Source organism: Coloeus monedula (genome assembly GCF_965178545.1).
Source record: "Coloeus monedula genome assembly, chromosome: 1".
In the NCBI taxonomy this organism is placed as follows: Eukaryota; Metazoa; Chordata; class Aves; order Passeriformes; family Corvidae; genus Coloeus; species Coloeus monedula.
In genome coordinates this window covers 64,805,097-64,824,270 of record NC_138781.1, presented here as the reverse complement: position 1 = coordinate 64,824,270, position 19,174 = coordinate 64,805,097, and the positions used below count along the sequence as shown (strand labels likewise).

The 19,174-nt window shown below is 46.4% G+C and overlaps 1 protein-coding gene across 1 annotated transcript; it reads left to right on the top strand.

Annotated features, from left to right (window-relative positions):
* The first annotated feature begins 480 nt into the window (after positions 1-480).
* NRSN1 (neurensin 1) lies at positions 481-8,705 on the top strand. Its single transcript, XM_082280892.1, has 3 exons — positions 481-588; positions 6,016-6,213; positions 7,242-8,705. Exons 2-3 carry the CDS (start codon positions 6,025-6,027, stop codon positions 7,638-7,640), a joined length of 588 nt encoding a protein of 195 aa, XP_082137018.1. The 5' UTR covers positions 481-588; positions 6,016-6,024; the 3' UTR covers positions 7,641-8,705.
* The last annotated feature ends 10,469 nt before the right edge of the window (positions 8,706-19,174 follow it).

Below are 19,174 nucleotides of genomic sequence, written 5' to 3'. Positions count from 1 at the left end.
CTCACCCTGTCTCCCTGAGGAGTCTCCCTCGGTCTCCTGCTGACCGACGCATTTCCCCAGCGCCCAGATGTCAGGGCCTTGTCCTTCGCAGGACACTGTCTGTCACGTCTATCCACTCGGCTGGACAGATGGCACAGCCCTGGGTCCCTACGGTTTTCGATGCTGACTAAAAGGGGGAGGTGCTGTGGGGGGCGCGATCAGAGGCCTCTGCGCCTACACCCACGGAGGAGACCGCCGTGACCTTGGCGTGCACCTGCGGGCCTGCCCGGCGCTGCCGGCGGGCCCCCGAGCGCCGGCAGCCGGGGAGCGCCGGCCCCCCGGGCGGCCGCCTTTGGGCGGGGGCGGGGGCGGTGTGGCGAGCGCGGGGGCGGCGTGGCGAGCTTGGCCCGGCGCCGCTCCGCGCCCCGCGGCGGCGGCGGCTCAGTGCGCAGGCACGGCACGGGAGCGAGCGGCGCTCCGGGCCGTACATAATACGCGGTGTCTGGGGCCGGCGCGGCGCAGAGCGGGGATGGGGCCGGGCCGGGACAGCCGCAGCTAGCGCCGCCAGCGCGGGGGCTCGCCGGCCGAGGGCAGCGCCGGGAGGGACAGGTAACCGCGGGGCCGCCGCTCCGGCCCCTCGGCAAACTTGGGCTCGGCACTTCGGCGGGGGCTCCTGTGGCCGCCGGCGGGCTTACGGCGGGGCTACGGCGCGGAGCATCCCGCGGAAGCCGGTGGGGATAGGGGCTACAGCGGAGCCCCGGGCTTCGCGTCCCGGCTCGGGGGGACGCGGCTCTCCCCGGGCAGGCTGCTGCGGCGCTGCCCCACCGACGCCGGGGGGAAGACGGCCGGGCCGGGCTTTCCGCTGCCTCCGGGGCACCGCCGGGCCGGGCGGGTCGTGGGGGCCGAGATCTCGTCGGCGTCCGGGCGCTGCGGAGTTCTTCCGCTTCGGGCGGGAAACGGGAGATGGAGAGCATCCCGCTCCGGCCCCTGGCGGCGGCGAAGCGGGCGGGGCCACCCCCAAAGGAACACAGGCGAAGGTGCTGCTCGCACCCCCCGTGCAGGGCAGCGGTGCAGAAGTGGCTCCCGGAGGCAGCCGCGCGTCCCGGCTATCCTCAGGGCAGCGGCAGAAGGTGCTCCTGGCAGCGCCGCAGCCCCGAGCGAGGGCAGGGCACCGGGACGGGCGGAGCGCGGCTCGGCCCAGCCGCCGGCCCGGGAAGCGCTGGGAGCGCAGGAGGCGTCAGAAAGGCCACCTTGGAAACTGCTGTAAAAAGCAGGCTGTTTATGCCAGTGTACCCCCTTCGCAAGGAACGCTCTCGGTATGTCAGGACTGGAAACGGGGCTCTTTGAACAGAAGGGTGAAAGTATGTAAGTCTGAAGAAGGGAGAGGGCGACTTCACCTGTGCCGACCATCAGATTCGCGGCTTACACTCGGTGGCAGTGTGGTATCACAGAGCAATGACACATCTTTATTTCCTTTTGTGCTGCTTTTTAAATGGCAATTCCTTACATTTTTTTTTTTAATGTGTTCAACCCTGGCTCAAGAAAGCAAAGTATTTGGAAAATTTATGGGGTAATTTTTAATGGAGCTTGCTCATCTTTTAATCTGTCTGTTCACCAGTCCAGTCACATCTCCCCAGATCAGCAGAGGATAGTAAAGCTCAAAGTAAACAGGACAGCTTTTGCCATGGAAACAAAAGTTGCTAGGGGATGGATTGCTACTACGCAGTGGTGTTCTCTGAAGCTGTGATCCTACATCCCACATTTTCCTAAGCACCTTGGGTTTAGGCACTGAAAAACTTAATGATTAAGCCTCTTCTTTCAGACTGGATGCATGTTTTCAGATCGTGCATAACAGTGATTTGGGTAACAGCAAGTCTCTTTTTAGCAAAAGTTTCCCAACATTTCAGTGTTTAGTTTCTCAGCCCTGAAGGCGAGACATGCAAATACGCATCAACACTCAAGAGATCATAGCTACTGCAGTATTTATTCATCCAATGTAAACGGATGCTATGACACACGTTTCCCTCTTACTTGTGGAGAGCTGTTTTCTCTGACTGTTTCAGTTCCTGTGTCCTATCTGTAAGTAGCAAGAGCATTACATTTGCATTGTAGCTGAGAGAAGAGACCATCATAGCCCAGATTACCAGGCTGCTTCATATGGGGCTGAGGAGCTGCTTTCTCTTCTCTCTTAAGGGGCAAGATATTTTGCAAAAGATAGGAAATTATGTATAAGTAAAAGAGTCTGACCATGAAGGAAATGTTCAGTAGAATTATTATGCAGTGCTTGAAAAGAATTAATGATTCTGGCAGTCCTTTTTCTTTTTTTTCCTTCCATTTTAAAAGGTCATGCTACTTGATGCTATCACAACTCTTTCAAGCATGAGATCATTCTTTTGTTTTCTATTTCACCTCCCAGCTCTTATTTATCATTTTGTTCATATACCTGACCAAAACCACCTATTAGCCTTTTAGTTTGCTAAAGAAAAATAATCTATGTGTCATGTAAGTGATTCCAAGCTGTGTGGTCTTTACTGGCAGTTCTTCATCAGGCTGTTAGAAACACTGCGTCCTTGGGTTTTTTTGCCTGACTAAACCTACAGACAGTGCAATGAATGCAAGATCATGTTTAAAAAGGTTTCTGTCATGTCACATTGGGTTTTCTTAAATTAATCACAATAATTAAAGTTGCTGGTTCAGACTCAGCAATGTGCTTCACCTCCCTTCTGAATGCTCCTGGTGGCCACTGGAGTAATACAAGCAAGCTGTGGCAGGCCAGGTCATTTATCTGGTCATGTTAATTCTGGTTCTTCCCTGGGTTGACCTTATGGAGTTGCTTACACCTGGGAAAAATATCTATCATTCTGCTCATTATATGATGCTAAATTTTCTTCCCTGAATGATTTAAGTTAGCCAGAAGTTAAGCATAATTTATTAAGAAGGCGGGGTTGATGTGAGAATAAAGATCTAAGTAAGGACCCAAGAGAGTGGGTCTCTGGAGAACTTTAGTTGACCTCTTTGCTTTATTCTATTTCTGATGTGTGAGATGGAATCTTTGTTTAACCAATAGGTGGGTTGAGGGGTAGGGATGTAAAGTGTTCTTATTGTTGAGGTGTAGGCGGTGTGACCCTGCATGAGAGAGCTGGGGCAGCTGTGGTAAACTACACCATTTTTTCCTCTTCTCCTTTTCCCCTAAGGTATGTTTATGAGGTGGGCAGAACTCTGGTTTTAAGAGAACTCCTCAGGGCTTGTGCTGTTAAAAATGGCAGCTAGCTGTTGAACAAATGGTGGCAGTGAGAAAAGAGGACTTCTTGTCCTCTCTTTTTGGGTAGGGAATAGACAGTTCCTGAGAAAAACAAAAAGAGCCTCCAAAAGTAGAATAACTTGCAGCTTTTCCCCACAGCAGTCCAGATTATATACTTATATACATACCAAAATTTTTTTTTCTTTTTTGTACCTCAGAAAATGATAGTGTTCAAAACTTCATAGCATGGTAAAAAAGCACAACTGTCCTGGTTTCAGCTGGGATAGAGTTATCTTCTCAGTAGCCATTACAGTGCTGTGTTTGGGATTCAGTATGAGTACAGTGTTGATAACACACTGATGTTTTGGTTGTTGCTTCATGCTTGCTGGAAGCCAAAGACCTTCTCAGTGTCTCATGCTCTGCCAGTGAGGAGCTGCACAAAAAGGTGGGAGGAAGCACAGCCAGGACAGGTGATGTGAGCTAGCCAAAGGGGTATTCCACACCAAAGAACATTATGCCCAGTAGGGAAACTGTGGGAGTTAGCAGGAAAGGGACGATGGCAGTTCGGGGACAAGGTTTGGCACTGGTCAGGCTGGTGAGCAACTGTATTGTGCATCACTTCTTTTTCTTGGGTTTCATCTCTCCTTTTTTTATTTAGTATTAGTAGTATTATATTTTACTTTGTTTCAATGATTAACTGTTTCCTCAGCCTACAAGCTTTACTTTTGATTCTCCTTCCTATCCTACCATGATGGAGGGCTAGAGGGTGGGGATGAGCGAGTGGCTGCAAGGTGCTTAGCTGCCAGTTGAGCTTAAACCATGGCACAAACAAGTGGTTTTCAGTATATTAACTGTAGTTGGAAACATCAATGTAAGCTATGTGCAACTTGACACAGGGTGGCCCCAGGGCCAGGCCTTCCCTGTTCACCGGGTGAGCAGCTGGTGCTGTCCAGGAGTTTCCTCCTCTCTCAAGGTCTGTGTCCACCCTGCCTGTTTTTCCACCTTTCCTTGGAAGGCCAGCACCTTGAGCACACTGTGATGGACACTGATCCTGTATTATCAGCAGAGAGGAAGCCCATCCACAGAGTTGGAGAGCACTTCTTTAATTTCCTATGGCTGAGGTGGAAAAGGGAAACTTGCAGGGGGTATAGAAGCAGTATGGGGTTCAAAAAAAGGGGCTCCTGCCAGAACTGTGGTTGGCTCTACCCCTGTTGCTTTGCAAAGCTCAGTCACCAGCAATGTTCCCTCTGGCCCTTCGCAGGTCCCCCAGCAACACGTGGGCTGCCTTCTCCACTGGGTCATGACTTCTATGAGAACCTTGAAACCTCATCACCGTGTTGTAAGAGAGATATTTGCAACTATAAGATGTTGAGATCATGAAATCCCTAACTAAATGCATGTTAGATATGCAAAATAAATAAAACCCCAAGATAATGGGATTTTGTAAAGAGGAAAAAGTAAATCCCTCTTTGTTCCTGAGCCAAGCACACAAACAGGCTCCCAGAGGCTGGAAGTTCACTGTTTATACCAGCACTGATTTCTAGCAGAGCCAGCCAAAAGATTCAGTCAAACCATTGCTATTCCCCACCAGTATTTTCTGGATTCTCCTTAATTTGAATGCTTGCATACTCAGGTATTTCATACTCAATAAGATCACCCATTCCCAAAGGGCAAAGGTCTATAGGGCTGCAAAACTGAGAGGTACCAGCTGCCATGAGCACATAAAAACCTCCTTCCCTCTAAGTGAAGTTGCTGTGGAAATCTGACATACAGCTTGAAGCTGATACAAATTGAGCCATGACTTTCAGGTGCAAGTTCTGATTAACAGTTCCCTTTGGACTAAGCCTTTTTGAACTTCTTTAAAGAGAAGCCAATGAGCCTAAGTAACATTGAGCTATTGCTCAAGTTGTTTCTAGGAGCTAGTATTATTTCAATTAATTCAGTAGCATTACACCCACGCAAGCAAGTTCAGGCCTTGGACTTGCATAGTTAAATATGGATTTTGTGTGTTAGGAGAACTTCCATGAAATGGAAAGAGTAAGAAACTTTGTTGGTAGTTTTCATAGCAGGCAAAATTCTGATTTTATTAAAGTCAACAGGAGCTTGGGCATTGACTTCTCCAAGAGAGCAGTACTTGGCTGTGAGCTTAGAATTTCCATTTCAGTCTCACTGAGAAAATTGATGCTGCTACAGAATTCCATTTTTAATTTTTTTTTAACTATCCCTATTTAAGTACAAGTTATATATTCTTTTAATCTGTCCAGGACTTATTTTGCCTCTATTTCCCATGGCCATGAATGGTATATCAGTGCTTAATCCTGCACTTCAAAAGCTCAGGAAAAAACATTTTAAAAAACAACCCTTACCCAGCAGTTTGGAAAGTTCCTAAGGTGGCAAACTCTAGTTAACTGACAGAGACAGTCTGGAAGAGTGGCAACATGAGCCCTTGAGGGATGCTGGATTTTTTTACCTGGCATATCCTGCTTTTTTTGGTCTCCATGGAAACACAGTATCACATTAGTGTGAAAGATGGGGAGTGAGCACCCTGCGTATGGTAGGGAATGTTCCCTGAAGCACATCTGGCCTATGCTGTGTCAGGTCTCTGAGTTCCTTGGGTTTGCTTGAGCTGAGTCACTACATGCAGCTGTACCCAGCTCATTTCTTGGTTTGGAAAAAATGGAAGGAAAGGTCTCTCCTGGGCCATTTTTTTTGCATCACATCTGTAAAGTTTGTAGCCATCTTTGCTGCCCACCACACCGATAATGGTCTGCTTTGTGTGAAACCTCTCGTTGCAGGTAGGAAGGATGAGCTCCTATGCTGACATCTGCGGGCCCAAGCACACGCAGGGCAGCACCGAGGGAGGGTACCAACGCTACGGAGTTCGGTCCTACCTGCATCAGTTTTATGAGGATTGCACAGCTTCAATTTGGGAGTATGAGGATGATTTTCAGATCCAGAGATCGCCGAGCAGGTGGAGCTCTGTATTCTGGAAGGTACTGCCTGTTGCTTTTTACTGGAGAGAGAGACTCCCATTTCAAGACTTTCCCTGTGTAACTGCTGATGTTAAGTATTCATCCAGAAAGGCCTTTCATTGCCCAGTTTTGCCTGAGGTGGCCAAATAACTATGCCTGAAAGCAGGGCACTCTTACCAAAATATGTCAGCTCCCTGGGGTCTTTGGATCATCTAGTTTCTCTGTCCCAATGTCACTGAAACACCAAAGTCTTGTCTGGAAACCTCACATACACCTTGAAAGTGTAGTTTACCTCTGCTCTGCACCCATAGAAGTCCTGCCAGACTGCTGGGAACGGGACTGGTAGGTTAAGTGCAGAGTGTGACCTAGGGATCAAGAAAACCAAAAGATCTCCATTAAGGTTGGGGAATTTGACAGAACTGGAGAAGAGCAGAGGTTGGGTGGGGCCTGTGAGGCCATCCAAATCCTACCCCCTGATGATCCCTACCCCCAGGAACATTCTGGGCAAACCAAATTTTGTACTTACACTTGAAATATGCTATAAACACTCTGTGATCCGTTCCTATGGCAATAGCAGCTTCCTTCTAATCCCTCCAAAGGAATGACATCTCACAAAGCAAAAGCAAGTGATGGATGTGACAGACTACCAACAGGGACTGAAGTTGGTGCTAACCACCAGCTAAAGCTAAAGGAATAATCAGTTACACAGCGCTGGGGTTAAACTGTGATCCTCTCTCTGATGGGGCCTTTCAACATGAAATGCTATGTAGAGATAGCAATCCATATTCCATTGTTTCCAGAAATGTCAATACTCAATTATATAAATATGAGTTGTAAAAAGACAGTTTTTCCACTAGTTCCAGTAGGGCCTCATATATCCTAAGAGAAAAATACCTGACTTCTCCTAGGAGGGAGAACTGTATCTGCAAGACGTAGTGAAAGATAAATGCCTCCTAGGAGCACTTCCCAACTGAAAACTGGAAAAGTAAATTGGAAAAACTGGAAATTAACTGGGAGTTTGTTTCTTTCTTTCTTTCTTTGTTTTCCAGGTCGGACTCATCTCTGGGACGGCTTTTATGCTGATAGGTGTAGCTGTTCTTGTAGTGGGTTTTCTTGTGCCACCGAAAATCGAAGCCCTTGGGAAGGATGATTTTGTTGTTGTGGATACCCGTGCTGTTCAGTTCAATGGGTCCCTTGATATATGCAAGCTGGCAGGAGCAATCTTATTCTGTGTTGGAGGGTCCACCGTGGCAGCATGTCTGCTGATGTCTGCTTTTGCTAAAAGTTACTCCAAAGAAGAGAAGTACCTCCAGCAAAGATTTAAAGAGAGAATAGCTGATATTAAAGCCCATGCAAACCCAGTCACAAAAGCGCCAGCACCAGGAGAATCAAAAATACCTGTCACTTTGTCCAGAGTTCAAAATGTCCAGCCTTTATCTGAAACCTGACCCTTCCCTTAGGTTTTGTTTCTCTTGTAGATCACTTTAACTGGAAAATATCAGCCCTTGTTGGCATCTGTGCTAGTCAAGTAAAACATTGAGTGCTCTGCTATATAAACATGCAGCTAATGGGGGAGCTGCTCTGGTAAAAAATTAGGATTGGGAAAAAGGAAATTATGTGATTAGACCTGTGACTAATATATTCAGTACATTTGAACCTTTTAATCTGTGTGGGTACAATAAGTTCTTGCAACAGTTATTAGGTGTTTATCTTATCAGATTGCATCCCTGGGAAACCTAGGGGCGCACTTATGACAGCTGTACCAGGAACACTCTACATCCCACTATTTAAAGTTTAGATGAATTTGCTATTTTTTTAATTTCATTAATTTGTTTAAATTTTTTTTTTGCCTTTAAAATACTGTTCAGTCTTACATGTCCCACCTGGTTCTGCTGTCTGGGAAGCCAAGATTCTGCCCTTGTAATTTGCACTTGTCCTCCTGTCACACACTACAGTCTGTATCAAAGTAATACTTCACAGGAACAACATATATGTCAGTGAGAGCCCTTAATTTGATCCTGGCACATGTCACTTCCCAGCAACGTTACTTTCTGGGAAAGAAAAGTTATACTTGATCCTGAGTTACAACTAAACTGTGCTAAAGGGCCACTTTTGTCTTAGTCATTGCCATGTTAGCAAAAACTACAAACAAAATAAAGATAAGGAATTCCTGTGGGAGGAGGAACATCATACTTGTGTGTCTTTGCTTTGATATTGTTTCTTTCATTGTTGTGTTATGTTGGCGCTAATACAAAATGTTTTAGTTTTGTCTGGGTGAGGATGAATAAATGTAGTTTGACATGCCCAGGTCCTGTATTCTGTCAGTACATCAATGCCATGTTAGATGATCTCAACGTACGTATCTAAAGACATTTTGAAATGCTGTTTATATTTTTATAGAGAATAGAAAAAGTTATGCTTAACCAGATACATTCGTGTAAATGCTTACCTAAAAACTTGTCCTTTCATGGGAGACCCCTAATTATTTTCTCACCCAGGGCAATTATTTCACTGTCTTAATCTATGGATTTAAATTAAACTGTATAAACAAAGATGTGACATTTGTACTCTCTGACAATATGTGCCACCTTATAGTTCTGTCTATTTTTTTGAATGGATTGAATAAAATTCTAGGCGTGAGCCAGCCATGGATTTTATGAAAAGTTTCTTTCTAGTAAAAAAATGTAAGAGCTCTGCTTGAAGGAGAAATCAGCAGTTGAAACTCACTGGTGTCTTTATGCGGTCTGTTTTCATCTTACAGCAGCCAAGAAGCCACTTTGGTGCTGAATCAAACAGATTCTAGCACAATAATGGCAGAGCTGTGCTCTTTCCCTTGCTCATAAAACATTTTGTGGTCTGTGACACTCGGTTCATACTTACAACATCAATAAGCCAGATCATCTGTATGTGGAAGTTTCAGCTGAATCTGTAATAATTACCATGGCTGACAACACCATGGGAAGTAAAATTTTCTTCTGCAGAGAAAGCTCCCCTCTTGGCAGCACAACTGCAGAGTCCAAGCATTAGCACTGAAAAGATGGAGAGATGAGAGCTTGTCACATGCACACGGTCACAGAGAATGGAAGAAAGTAGAGGTAAAGGCATCTGGCAATTCACTGGCACCCTTATATTAGAAATACAAAGGCACATTACACCCAATACTTCAAATCTCAGGGGAGAAATAGATGAAGCTGTGCTAAAGAGGAAAAGTTCAAAACGCTGGCAAGGTGAGAAGCTGTGTATTTATAAAGAAAGCCATCAAGAACAGGGGTGAGGGGTACTGATTACTCACAAGGCACATGGAGAGGCTGTTACTGCTGCTGTTTGTTAACTATTCCAGGTGGAGAGGGTCCTCAGCATTTCCTGTCTAGGTTGCAAGGAATGTTGCTTACTGACATTGACTTTCACTACTGTTGGGCTATTGGTGTGTGGGCAGCAGAGTGAAGCTGTCCTGGCTTTTTCAACTGCGGCTTTTTAATTGTGCATGGAGGAAATGTGACATTTTAAGTTTTACAGTGAAGTTCACAGAAGGAGATGAGAGTGAGGGCTCCCGTAGCTATTACTGAGTCCCTTCTCTCCACCTGTGTTTTGTTAACACTGTACTGGAAGTTTGACTGAAAATCCAGCTGGGAAAGCAAGCAGAGGTTGGGCTAGTTCACCCGAACTGGCTATATGGGTATACAGTTCTCTTTAAAACACACCCAAGTGTCACTAAAGTGTCACTAAATTTTCATCCAGAGGACAACTGACCCAACAGGTAATTGATAGAGCAGATCCAAACATCAGGTGCTCAGTCACATTGCACAGAACTGAACATGCTTTGACAGTACAAAAGCAGATGAGTCATGGCATGGCATTACCCAGGTGCTAGGGGAAAAGAAATGCCCTTGAGGATTTTACCGAAGCTTGCTGGGATAGGAAATGCCCCTGGGATTTATCAGCAGCAGCAAAGCTGATAATGTTGTCATGGCTAACGTTGCCACACACGTTTCATCTCATTAAACCCTTGTTTCAGTTGCTTGGAGCTTTTCCGGAACTGAGACCTCCAGAGGCTGCAATCCTTCACAGCAGAGAATCAGTGCCACACACGGCTTTTGTAGAAATATTGAGCAGAAAATTGCTCTGTTACTATTAAGAAGCCACATACTGGAAAGATTAAGACACGTCAGGGATATTTTTAAGATCCATTTTCTTGTAATGTTTTAACACCTTCGCCCTTTGGTACAGGAGCTGAAGCATCAGCAAAAGACAGTGGAAATGTAATGTGTGCTGTTCTTATGGAAAATGCCTGTGATATGGCCTCCAGCTGGGGAGCAGCAAGAGGCAGTCATGCTCCCTGGGAAATTTCTAGTGAGGTTGAGGGCAATCTGTCCTTGCACATATCATTTCCCTACCATGTAACTTTTTCACTTTTCCCATCCCCACTAAATTGCAGCATACACTCAACTGTGGGACTGCCTGGGACTTCCCCTCCAAGCACTGACTGCCATCAGCTTTCCAATGGACACATTAATGGACACCCCAGTGCAAATAAAATATGGCTGAAGCAGCCAAGCTCTTCTTTTTTCAGCTCTTTGACCTCCCTGCTCCAGAGGTTCCTTTCAGTTTCTTCATGCTCACCTTATTTCTTGCCCCTTTCTAGCCTCATTTGGCTTGAAATTGTAGTGCAACCCCTCCCAGCCCAACACCATTTTCTCTGCAATTGTAGTGAAAGAAATCACAATTTTCATCTGAGTGGTAATCACTGGCTTCATTTTGGTTAATAGATGCTCTCCTGAAGGTTAGCTCTGCTTCCCCAGCACACTGTGCAGAAAAGGCTTCTGTTATCATCTGTTCTATCCTCCACTCTCCAGGCTGTCTCGACCCCTTTATTTTCCATTTTTTCCCAGTGCATGGTGAATCACAGGCAAAAGGCAGAGACAGAAACATTCCTCCTCTTGAGCTGCCTGTAAGCAGATTTAATTCCCAGTTTCAGCTACAGCCTCAGCCTGCCATTTCCAAGTATGAGATTTTTAATCATGCACAAGTACAAGCAAGCAGCTCTTCATGAAAGCAGCAGCAGCAGAATGGGGAGGCTGCAGAGAGAGAGGTTTGGCGAGGGGGAGCAGCAGCACAACATGCACACCAGGGAGGCCACTCAGCCCCTGAGGACATGAAATGCAGAGGAGACAGCAAAAGACTGCAAGTACCTTAGCAGGATGCACTTTCCCAGCAGCTTTCTAAAAAGGGCTAAAAATGGAACAATTTTGGTAAAATAAAGGAACTAGCACTTGGGATTATTCAGCACTGACTGGTCATCCCACCATTACACAGCAGGCTGCCCTCTCAGCTCACTGAGTATCAGGGGTAGAGAGACAATAACATACAAGCTGCCTGGGCAGGCTGTGGAGGCACAGCCTTATGCCTTCCTTGTCCTACCCCTCCCAAAGCTGAAGGAAGCAACATCTCTACAGAGCATTAGCCTGCACCAGTCATCTGGGGTTAACACCCACACACCTCTTACAGAAACAACGTTTGAGTTTTGCCAGTTCATCCCCATGGGACAGTTTGTCCCAGAGGAACGTCATTGTAAATGGGAAGACCCACCTAGTCTGCTCCTATTTCCAATATTTAGAGACAGTGTGTGATTCTTCTGGAGCCTTCTGGTCTCTGGGCAAACAATCTATCCACCCCCTCATTTTTCTTCAGTTCTTACCTGGACGTGTGGCAGACCACACAGGGTGCATTTCCTGCATCAGTTCACTTGATGCACATTAAGCAGTCCAAAGCTCAGTTTTGCTGTCAGATAATTTACAGAGGTATTGGGATGAAAATAATCTCTGCATGCTGACAGTAGGTGAGGAAAATACTTCTAACAGCCCTTAAAAGAAAAGAACCAGCATCAAATAACATCTTTTATTGGTTTTTTTCCTAATTACTTACAGCTGATTTTTGAAGGCACCCTTTTTTCCCATAATTTACCATTCGTGGACTTTTGCAAAAATAGATGGGAGATCAGTTTTAAACAATGCTAATAAGCTAGTCAATTTAATAATGTGTGTTATGCTGCTCCAGCAATTTCAGCCCCAAAACTTATGGCAGTCAAGGCTTCAGGCCATTTCCTGGCTAAAGGCACCCTCCAGCCTGAGGCTAAAAGGATGTGTTGGTGCTGGTGCTGTTGTTCAGGGTGCAAGAGACGTTTCTGGAATGTCATTATTTCCTGCCTCTGGTCACCTACTGCCTTGAGCATCTGCTGCCCTTCCCCTCCCTGCCTCCTCCAGGAACCTCGAGCCCTGACAATTCCTTCCTAAGCCTGGTGAGGTGAGGGGTGAGGTGAGAGGGACCCCTGGTGAGGTGAGGGGTGAGGTGAGAGGGACCCCTGCCACACATGTCTTGGAGGGGGTGCAAAATGTGCCTGCCTGAAGTGGCAGCACAGGGGAGGCAGGGCTGCAGCAGGGACAGGAGCGAGATGAAGGTGGAGAGAGGTGAGAGGGAAGGAATCCCCAGGGGAGAACTGGTGAAATACAGCATTTCAAGCATCAGTGTGGTCATCTGCCAGTGAATATCAGAGAGACAATCAGTGAATATTGAAAGCATAGAAAAACTTGCTGGAGGTCCAAAACCTGTGACCAAAACAACATAAGTACAGTGGCTAAAATCTTCATGGAAGTAATTTTAAAAAACCAAATCAACTTTTGACATCAATATCCTGGCTCCCACAGATGACTAGACAAGCACAAGGACCTTATTGTTGGGTAAGTGCATTACCTCTACTGTGAGGACACATTATTTCCTTTAGTATACTATGAAAAACAAATTTCTTCAGTAGCTCTTGCTCAGAATGGGTTCAGCTCTCGAATGACCCCTTGCAAAAGCACTGAAAAACAGAAAAGCTCCTGAAACTGGAGCTTAAAATCACAACAGAATGGATGGCAAAGAACTTGGTCTGACCTCCAGGTGATCATATAACTGGAAAGTGGTAAATTGAGTTTGTTGGTTTAACCATAGGTCTTGTGTTTAACCATAGGTCTACATGAGATGTAGACAAATCTTTGCCCTGACACGGAGCATTGTCTGGGTCCTCTGCCCTTCCTCTGCCCCTCCAGCAGCAGTGACTGCCCTCTGAGGAGTGCCTCAGCATTGCTCTCTGAGCTAAACTAGTCTCTTTTGAGGCACCACATATGTTTAGACTAAGGTATGACAGGAAAACATTCTCCAGATCACACAGAAGTTCACCTCCCTGAACCACTGGCATAAACCTTGAAGACCTCAGCTCAAAAGCAACTCCAGACCTGATAGCCAGATTGTTTTGTCTTTGCAGATACATTCATGGCATCCATGTTGAGAAGGCTCTGGCCTCTAGTTGTCTGGTGTGCTGCCAAGTCTCCTCACACAGGCTGTCTGTGAGCAAGCCAGCAAGCAGGCATACACAAGGCAGGTCCCAATCCTCTCTCCCGGAGCAGTGCAGACCAGGCCATCAAGTCCTATCTTTAAAACACCCAGCTATGGGTCACACAGTTGTTGCTTTAGAAGAAACTCGAAGTGTGCCATGAAGTATGTCCAGATCTGCTCTGGAAGGAGGCTGCTGGCCATGTTTCCTGTGCATGTCAGGCCTGTGCTGAGGCACACTCACAGCAAAGTGCAGAGAACAGAGGTGTCAGGGACTACAGTCTGCATCCCATGTGTAAGGGAGCTAATCTAGCACTGGCTTGTATGCCGGGCTGAGCAGTTAAAGAAGCAAAGCTGCTGAGAGCGCCACATGGAGCCTGATACCCACGGACAGACATGCCACTGACACGTGCATCACTTCTTTTGGTACAGGAGCCCTCATAGGGCAGTGTTGTGTGTAGTCTTTTTTCACTTGCTGGAGGCTTCCAGAGGAGTAGGCTTTTGTCTGAGAGCAGAGGCAAACACCACTAGGTCAGTCAGCACACCATGATCTGCTTCCACATGCACCAGCCACCGCCCGGCACCTGCCCACCTCCAGCACCCACGCTCAGCGGCCCTTTGCAGCACCAGGGCTCTCTCCCTGCTGGGGAACAGCAGTGAAACATCCAAGCGTGGAGCGGTGCTAGTGAGTGAAAAAAGTCTCAACACCAATATTAAGTCCTTACAAGATGAGCTACTCACCCTTACTCCACCCTACCCCCCAAAAAAAACCCCAAACCCAAATAAACAATCACACCTTTTATGCAAAAACCCCCCTCTGCTTCAGTTTCCCCACAGAAAATCATACTTGGGAAGGTTCTTCAAGGGAAAGGTTCTAATCCCCATGAGCAGGCATGATGCTACTGCAGCAAATGTCTGCCTCCTTTTGCACACACACAGGACCATCTGCAGGCATCAGATGCGCCTGAGGGTGAGGCCCCAGCCAGAGGCACCCAAAAGGCTTAGCTACCTTTCCTTCCTTGTCCTGGGATAAGCCACCTATAATCATGTGGTCAGGGCAGGGCACTTTGAACAATGAACCCGTTGGTCATCTTGAACTAGGCCTTGTGCTGCATGAAGAGGAGAAACAGTCTTCACCCATGTCTCTTTCTCTGCAGAAGGAGACTACTTCTAAATGGTGGATGCAAATCCTAGCCCTTGTCTCACCAAGGTCATTTCTGTTTGGTGCAAACTCTTCAGGGGTCAGTGGGAGCATAAGAGATGATGGGAAGGTGTAAAGCTCAGGTTACTCTAAGGATGCCAGTCTTGCATCAACGATTTATAAGGGAGAAATAACGTGGCACAGGCATGATTTTTAGAAATATCTTTTCTTACAACCAAACTGGAAGAACCAAACCTAGCAGAGAAACAGAAGGATGAGGAGATTGTATGCAGTGATGAAACCACAACCCATGGCAGCAGAGGAAGCAAGGACATCTTTATGAGGATACCAAGCTGAATACCCAAAGCACAGTGGCAGCGTGACTGGTTATCTCTGACACCACCACTTCATCACTGAGACAGAGGAGTTTAAATCACTCAAATCTCTGGTTAAATCAGAGGTCCTTCCTAACTAATACAAGGAGAAAATTCTATATATCACTGAAGTCTGAATACACTTTCTTCTCTCAAGAGAGGGAGAATTCACTCACCTATGTGAACACAAACCCGAAGTGCCCACCCCCTAAATACTTGCTAATAAAATAACAATTCCCTCCTATCTCAAGCATTGATTTCATCGAGCTCCTTGGTTCTACGACATTCAACCAGTTCATCCACAAAACTGCTTCAGCTGAAGGCTGGACTGCCTATTTCCCCCCCTGGGGCTGGCTGTTCCCATCTTCTCAAGCAGAAATCCCAAGACTCATACCACTTTACCTCTTCCCAAGCAGACTGAGTTCCCAGCCACTGGGATACTCATAGTGTGGGAAAACCTTGCTCAGCTAGAGAGGAAAGAGGAATTGGGAGTTAATTTCTTAAGGACAAATATCTATAAGAATAATCTCATCTTAAAGAAAAACATCATTTGCTTAAAAATAATGGGTGTAATATTGGGGGCAGGTTTCAGCATTTTGACAGGAATTGTCTTACCAGGTGTTGCATTTAAAATGGAATATGCATTTCTAGCAATGCTTTTTTGTTCTACCATGTTGAACAGCTTTGAAGAAGGCGGAAACATAAATGGTTTCATATTTAAAAGCTTAAAATCTGAACAGGATTTTTTAGTTTCTGATAGAGATAGGATGAGAAAGAAGAAAGAAAGAACGGCCCTAAACTAAGAATTGAAAGCAATGCAGTAAGTTTTAAGAAATGTACTTTCCCTTAGATCCTTATAAAACTTAGATCCTTTTGTTCAGTGTCTCAACATGGTGCTCCACTATGGGGAAGAAGTCATGTTATTCCAAAAGGTGACTACAACTGCTCTTTGCTGCCAAGCAGGGGGGTCTTGATGGCCTGGAGAAAGGGGCTGGCAGAAACCTCCTGCAGCTCAACCAGGGCAAGAGCCAAGTACTGCACCCAGGTGTTATGAACTGGTTTAAACACAGAAGAGCAAAGAAAACGAACTCTCTGTGAATAAACGGATCAAACCCAGAAAGGGTCGAAATATACCCCAAAACTTGATTAAAACCAAACGAGGTTAGATGTTGGTACCAAAAAAGTTGATATATTTTATTTAATAGTAAAAGAGGTAAAGGGAAGGAAAGGAAGGAAAGGAAGGAAAGGAAGGAAAGGGTGTACATGGAGGGTGGACAGGGAAAGAGTGACATGGATTAGGTAGAAACATATCACCCTCCCAAGGGTCTCAACGATGTCTCGTTGCTCCCCTCCATCTGGTCTTCTTGGTGGTGAGGGTCCCCCGCCTCCTGCTGCCAAAAAGTGTAGAATCCAATGGATTAATACATGCTTGGGCCAGGTGGGAATGCCCACGTGCCTCCCCTGGGGTGGGCAAGTTTGATACTGTCCCTTGCAACACTGTGGATCTGTTGCATCAGGTTGTGATGCTCTGGCGCAGGGTCTAGGGACCCCTTTGGGGGATGCCTTTGATGTCCTTCACGTGGATGCAGCTTTTCCCAGGGTGAAGGGGCCCCACAGCTGAGCTCCTCTGCAGAGCGGAGGATGGGTGTTCTCTGCCTCTGACCAGAGGCTTTTTCACTACACTCCCAAAACCTCTCCTCCCCCCACACTCGTTGGTGTGAGGATCTGTGGGAGCCTGGCAGCTGATAGCCCTGGGGCTGTGGTCTCCACCCCCGAGGTGCTAAACTTGATCCCTCTGTGAAAGTATTATTTTTTCCCCAGACCTGAGTTTATTTTATCTTATCTCCATCAACATGCAGTCCAGGGCCTTAGTCAGGGCATGGTAGTCTTCTCTGTAGATTTTATACAGTTTTGCTATAATAGGCAAAAGTCCTTCATGAAGATGTTTAAGCCATAAATTATAACACTTCAGTCTCCCACACCAGGGAGGGACAAGCCCTTGCAGCAGTAGATGCTGAGGCACAGCCAGCTCTGAAGCAGCTGTGCACACACCTGGGTCATGGAGGAGCCCAGGATGAGCCCCAGTTTGAAGGTGTCAAAGCGCCCTTGGGGCAAAGGCGGCTGATGGAACCTTGGGCTGCAGCAGGCAAAGCCTTGGCATCAGCTGGAGGGATGTGACCCTTCCCCTCATCTACGTCCAGCTCTGGGCTCCCCGTGCAAGACAGACCCTGGCCATACTGGAGAGAAGTCCTGTGCCAGTGCCTTCCTCAGCTCCACCCCAGTGCCCATTGGAAGGTGGGTGAGTGGGAGCCAACTAGACACAGCAGGAGGCACAGAGCAGTGCTGGCAGGAGGCATGCACTCTGTGATTTCCATAGGCTGAGCCTGGCCAGAGAGCAGGCAGCCTGCCAGCAGGGAGGGATGGAGGCACCTCCATGTCCTTGGCCCTTGGTCCAGGCTGGTGGAGGGCCTGGCAGAGATGCAAAGGGCTGCCTTTCACCCTGCTCAGGCTGTGCCCCCGGAATGGGCAGCTAGTGGGGTGAGCTGGTGTAGGAGGGGTGAGGGAGGGAGCAAGGGTCCTGCAGTGTCTCTGAAGACACTGCAGAGAGGGTTGGGAGCCACCAGGAACACCAACATATCCATGCTGGCAGGGGTGGGAAGAAAAACCAGCCTTGCAGGGCAGAGAGCTCGGGAGGGCAGAGGGACCCAGCTCTGCCACACTCAGGCTGTAGGTGCTGGGTGAAGGCTCATCCATGGCTTTCTAAGCACAGCCTGTTCTTGTAGGACAGTCCCAAGTAAGGTCCTCTGACAACCCCAACCCCATCTGGCAATGGTGGGGGACTTTGCCACTCACCAGGTTAATACTAAAGACCTTTCAATATTCTGGTATCATGTACTGCACTATAGACTTGTACTTTCTTGAATTTTCCAAATCCTGCCCACTTCCTTACGGCCCCCATAGCTTTCAGTAGCTCCTAGGCCAGTATTTCCTTTTTACTTCAGTGTTCAAAAATTCTGAGTTTGGTTCAGCAAAGCACCAAAGTGTACGCACAACATAAGAAAATAGGTCACCCTTTTCATGAGGTTATTACTAGATTTTGATATATTTTCTTGTGTAATTACAGCAAATTTCAGCTACACAATAATATTTTCCCCATCACTAACATTATAAGAAGATTACACTATTAATATGCACATGATTTATGTGTGCAGTGTGTGTGAGCACACAGCAAATGCCTTCAGTTACAGCACTCACAAACATCTACAAGTTGATGGATACAAATGTGCACACACACAATAATCTACAGAGAGCAGATGGCTCCACTGTCTATTGACATGTCCACAGCACTTCTTTTGATTAAAACTTGGATTGAAGGCTGTCAGCCACCCAAAACAGAACATCCTCGAGTGCATCCCACTCAATCATTCTGATTGCAACTACTTTAATAAACACACCCTTCCTGGAGACACTTCATTTGGTACTTAAATTTATTATCTAATGGTTGTTTTAATCTACATTTGGGGTAATCAGTCAAAATACCCAAGCAACGATCCTTTCCCTATACTTTCAAATAATCAGAATACACATACTGTTTTATTCTGCACACACGTTTATTTCACTGTACCTTAGTTGATACTCAGTGGGGATCATATTTTCCTTATTTTCACCCATTTGTTTCCACAAACTAACTTTATTTTGGCTCTGATGTCAAGGCACCAAAGATTAGTTGAAATTCAATGAAGACTGCAGTCCTATGGAATTTAAGCCTATGCTTTAATGCTTTGCTGAATTAGGACTCTCAGCAGGAAGACACGTAGAAGTTTGGTAATTTTCCCAGGAGCTGCCAGTGAACAGATAAAACTCATGTGATTGCTGAGTAGTGCCTGAACAGTGCACACATACCATAACCCAGGCCTAACCTGAACCGTGACATTAAAAAACTCCCTGGGCAGGTTTAACTGTGCCATCAGGCTTACATTTATAACTATGTAACAGCTAAACTGTCAACATATTTTCTTTCACAGTTGCAATACAAAAACTACCAAATCAGGGTGGGTTTTGGTTTTTTTTAAGTTTTAGTTACGGGAGAATCCTATCA

Excerpts from the sequence above, each read along its gene's own strand:
- NRSN1 (XM_082280892.1), top strand. The coding sequence starts at position 6,025 with ATGAGCTCCTATGCTGACATCTGCGGGCCCAAGCACACGCAGGGCAGC. Across the intron at positions 6,214-7,241 it reads GGAGCTCTGTATTCTGGAAG|GTCGGACTCATCTCTGGGAC; the intron begins GTACTGCCTGTT and ends TTTGTTTTCCAG.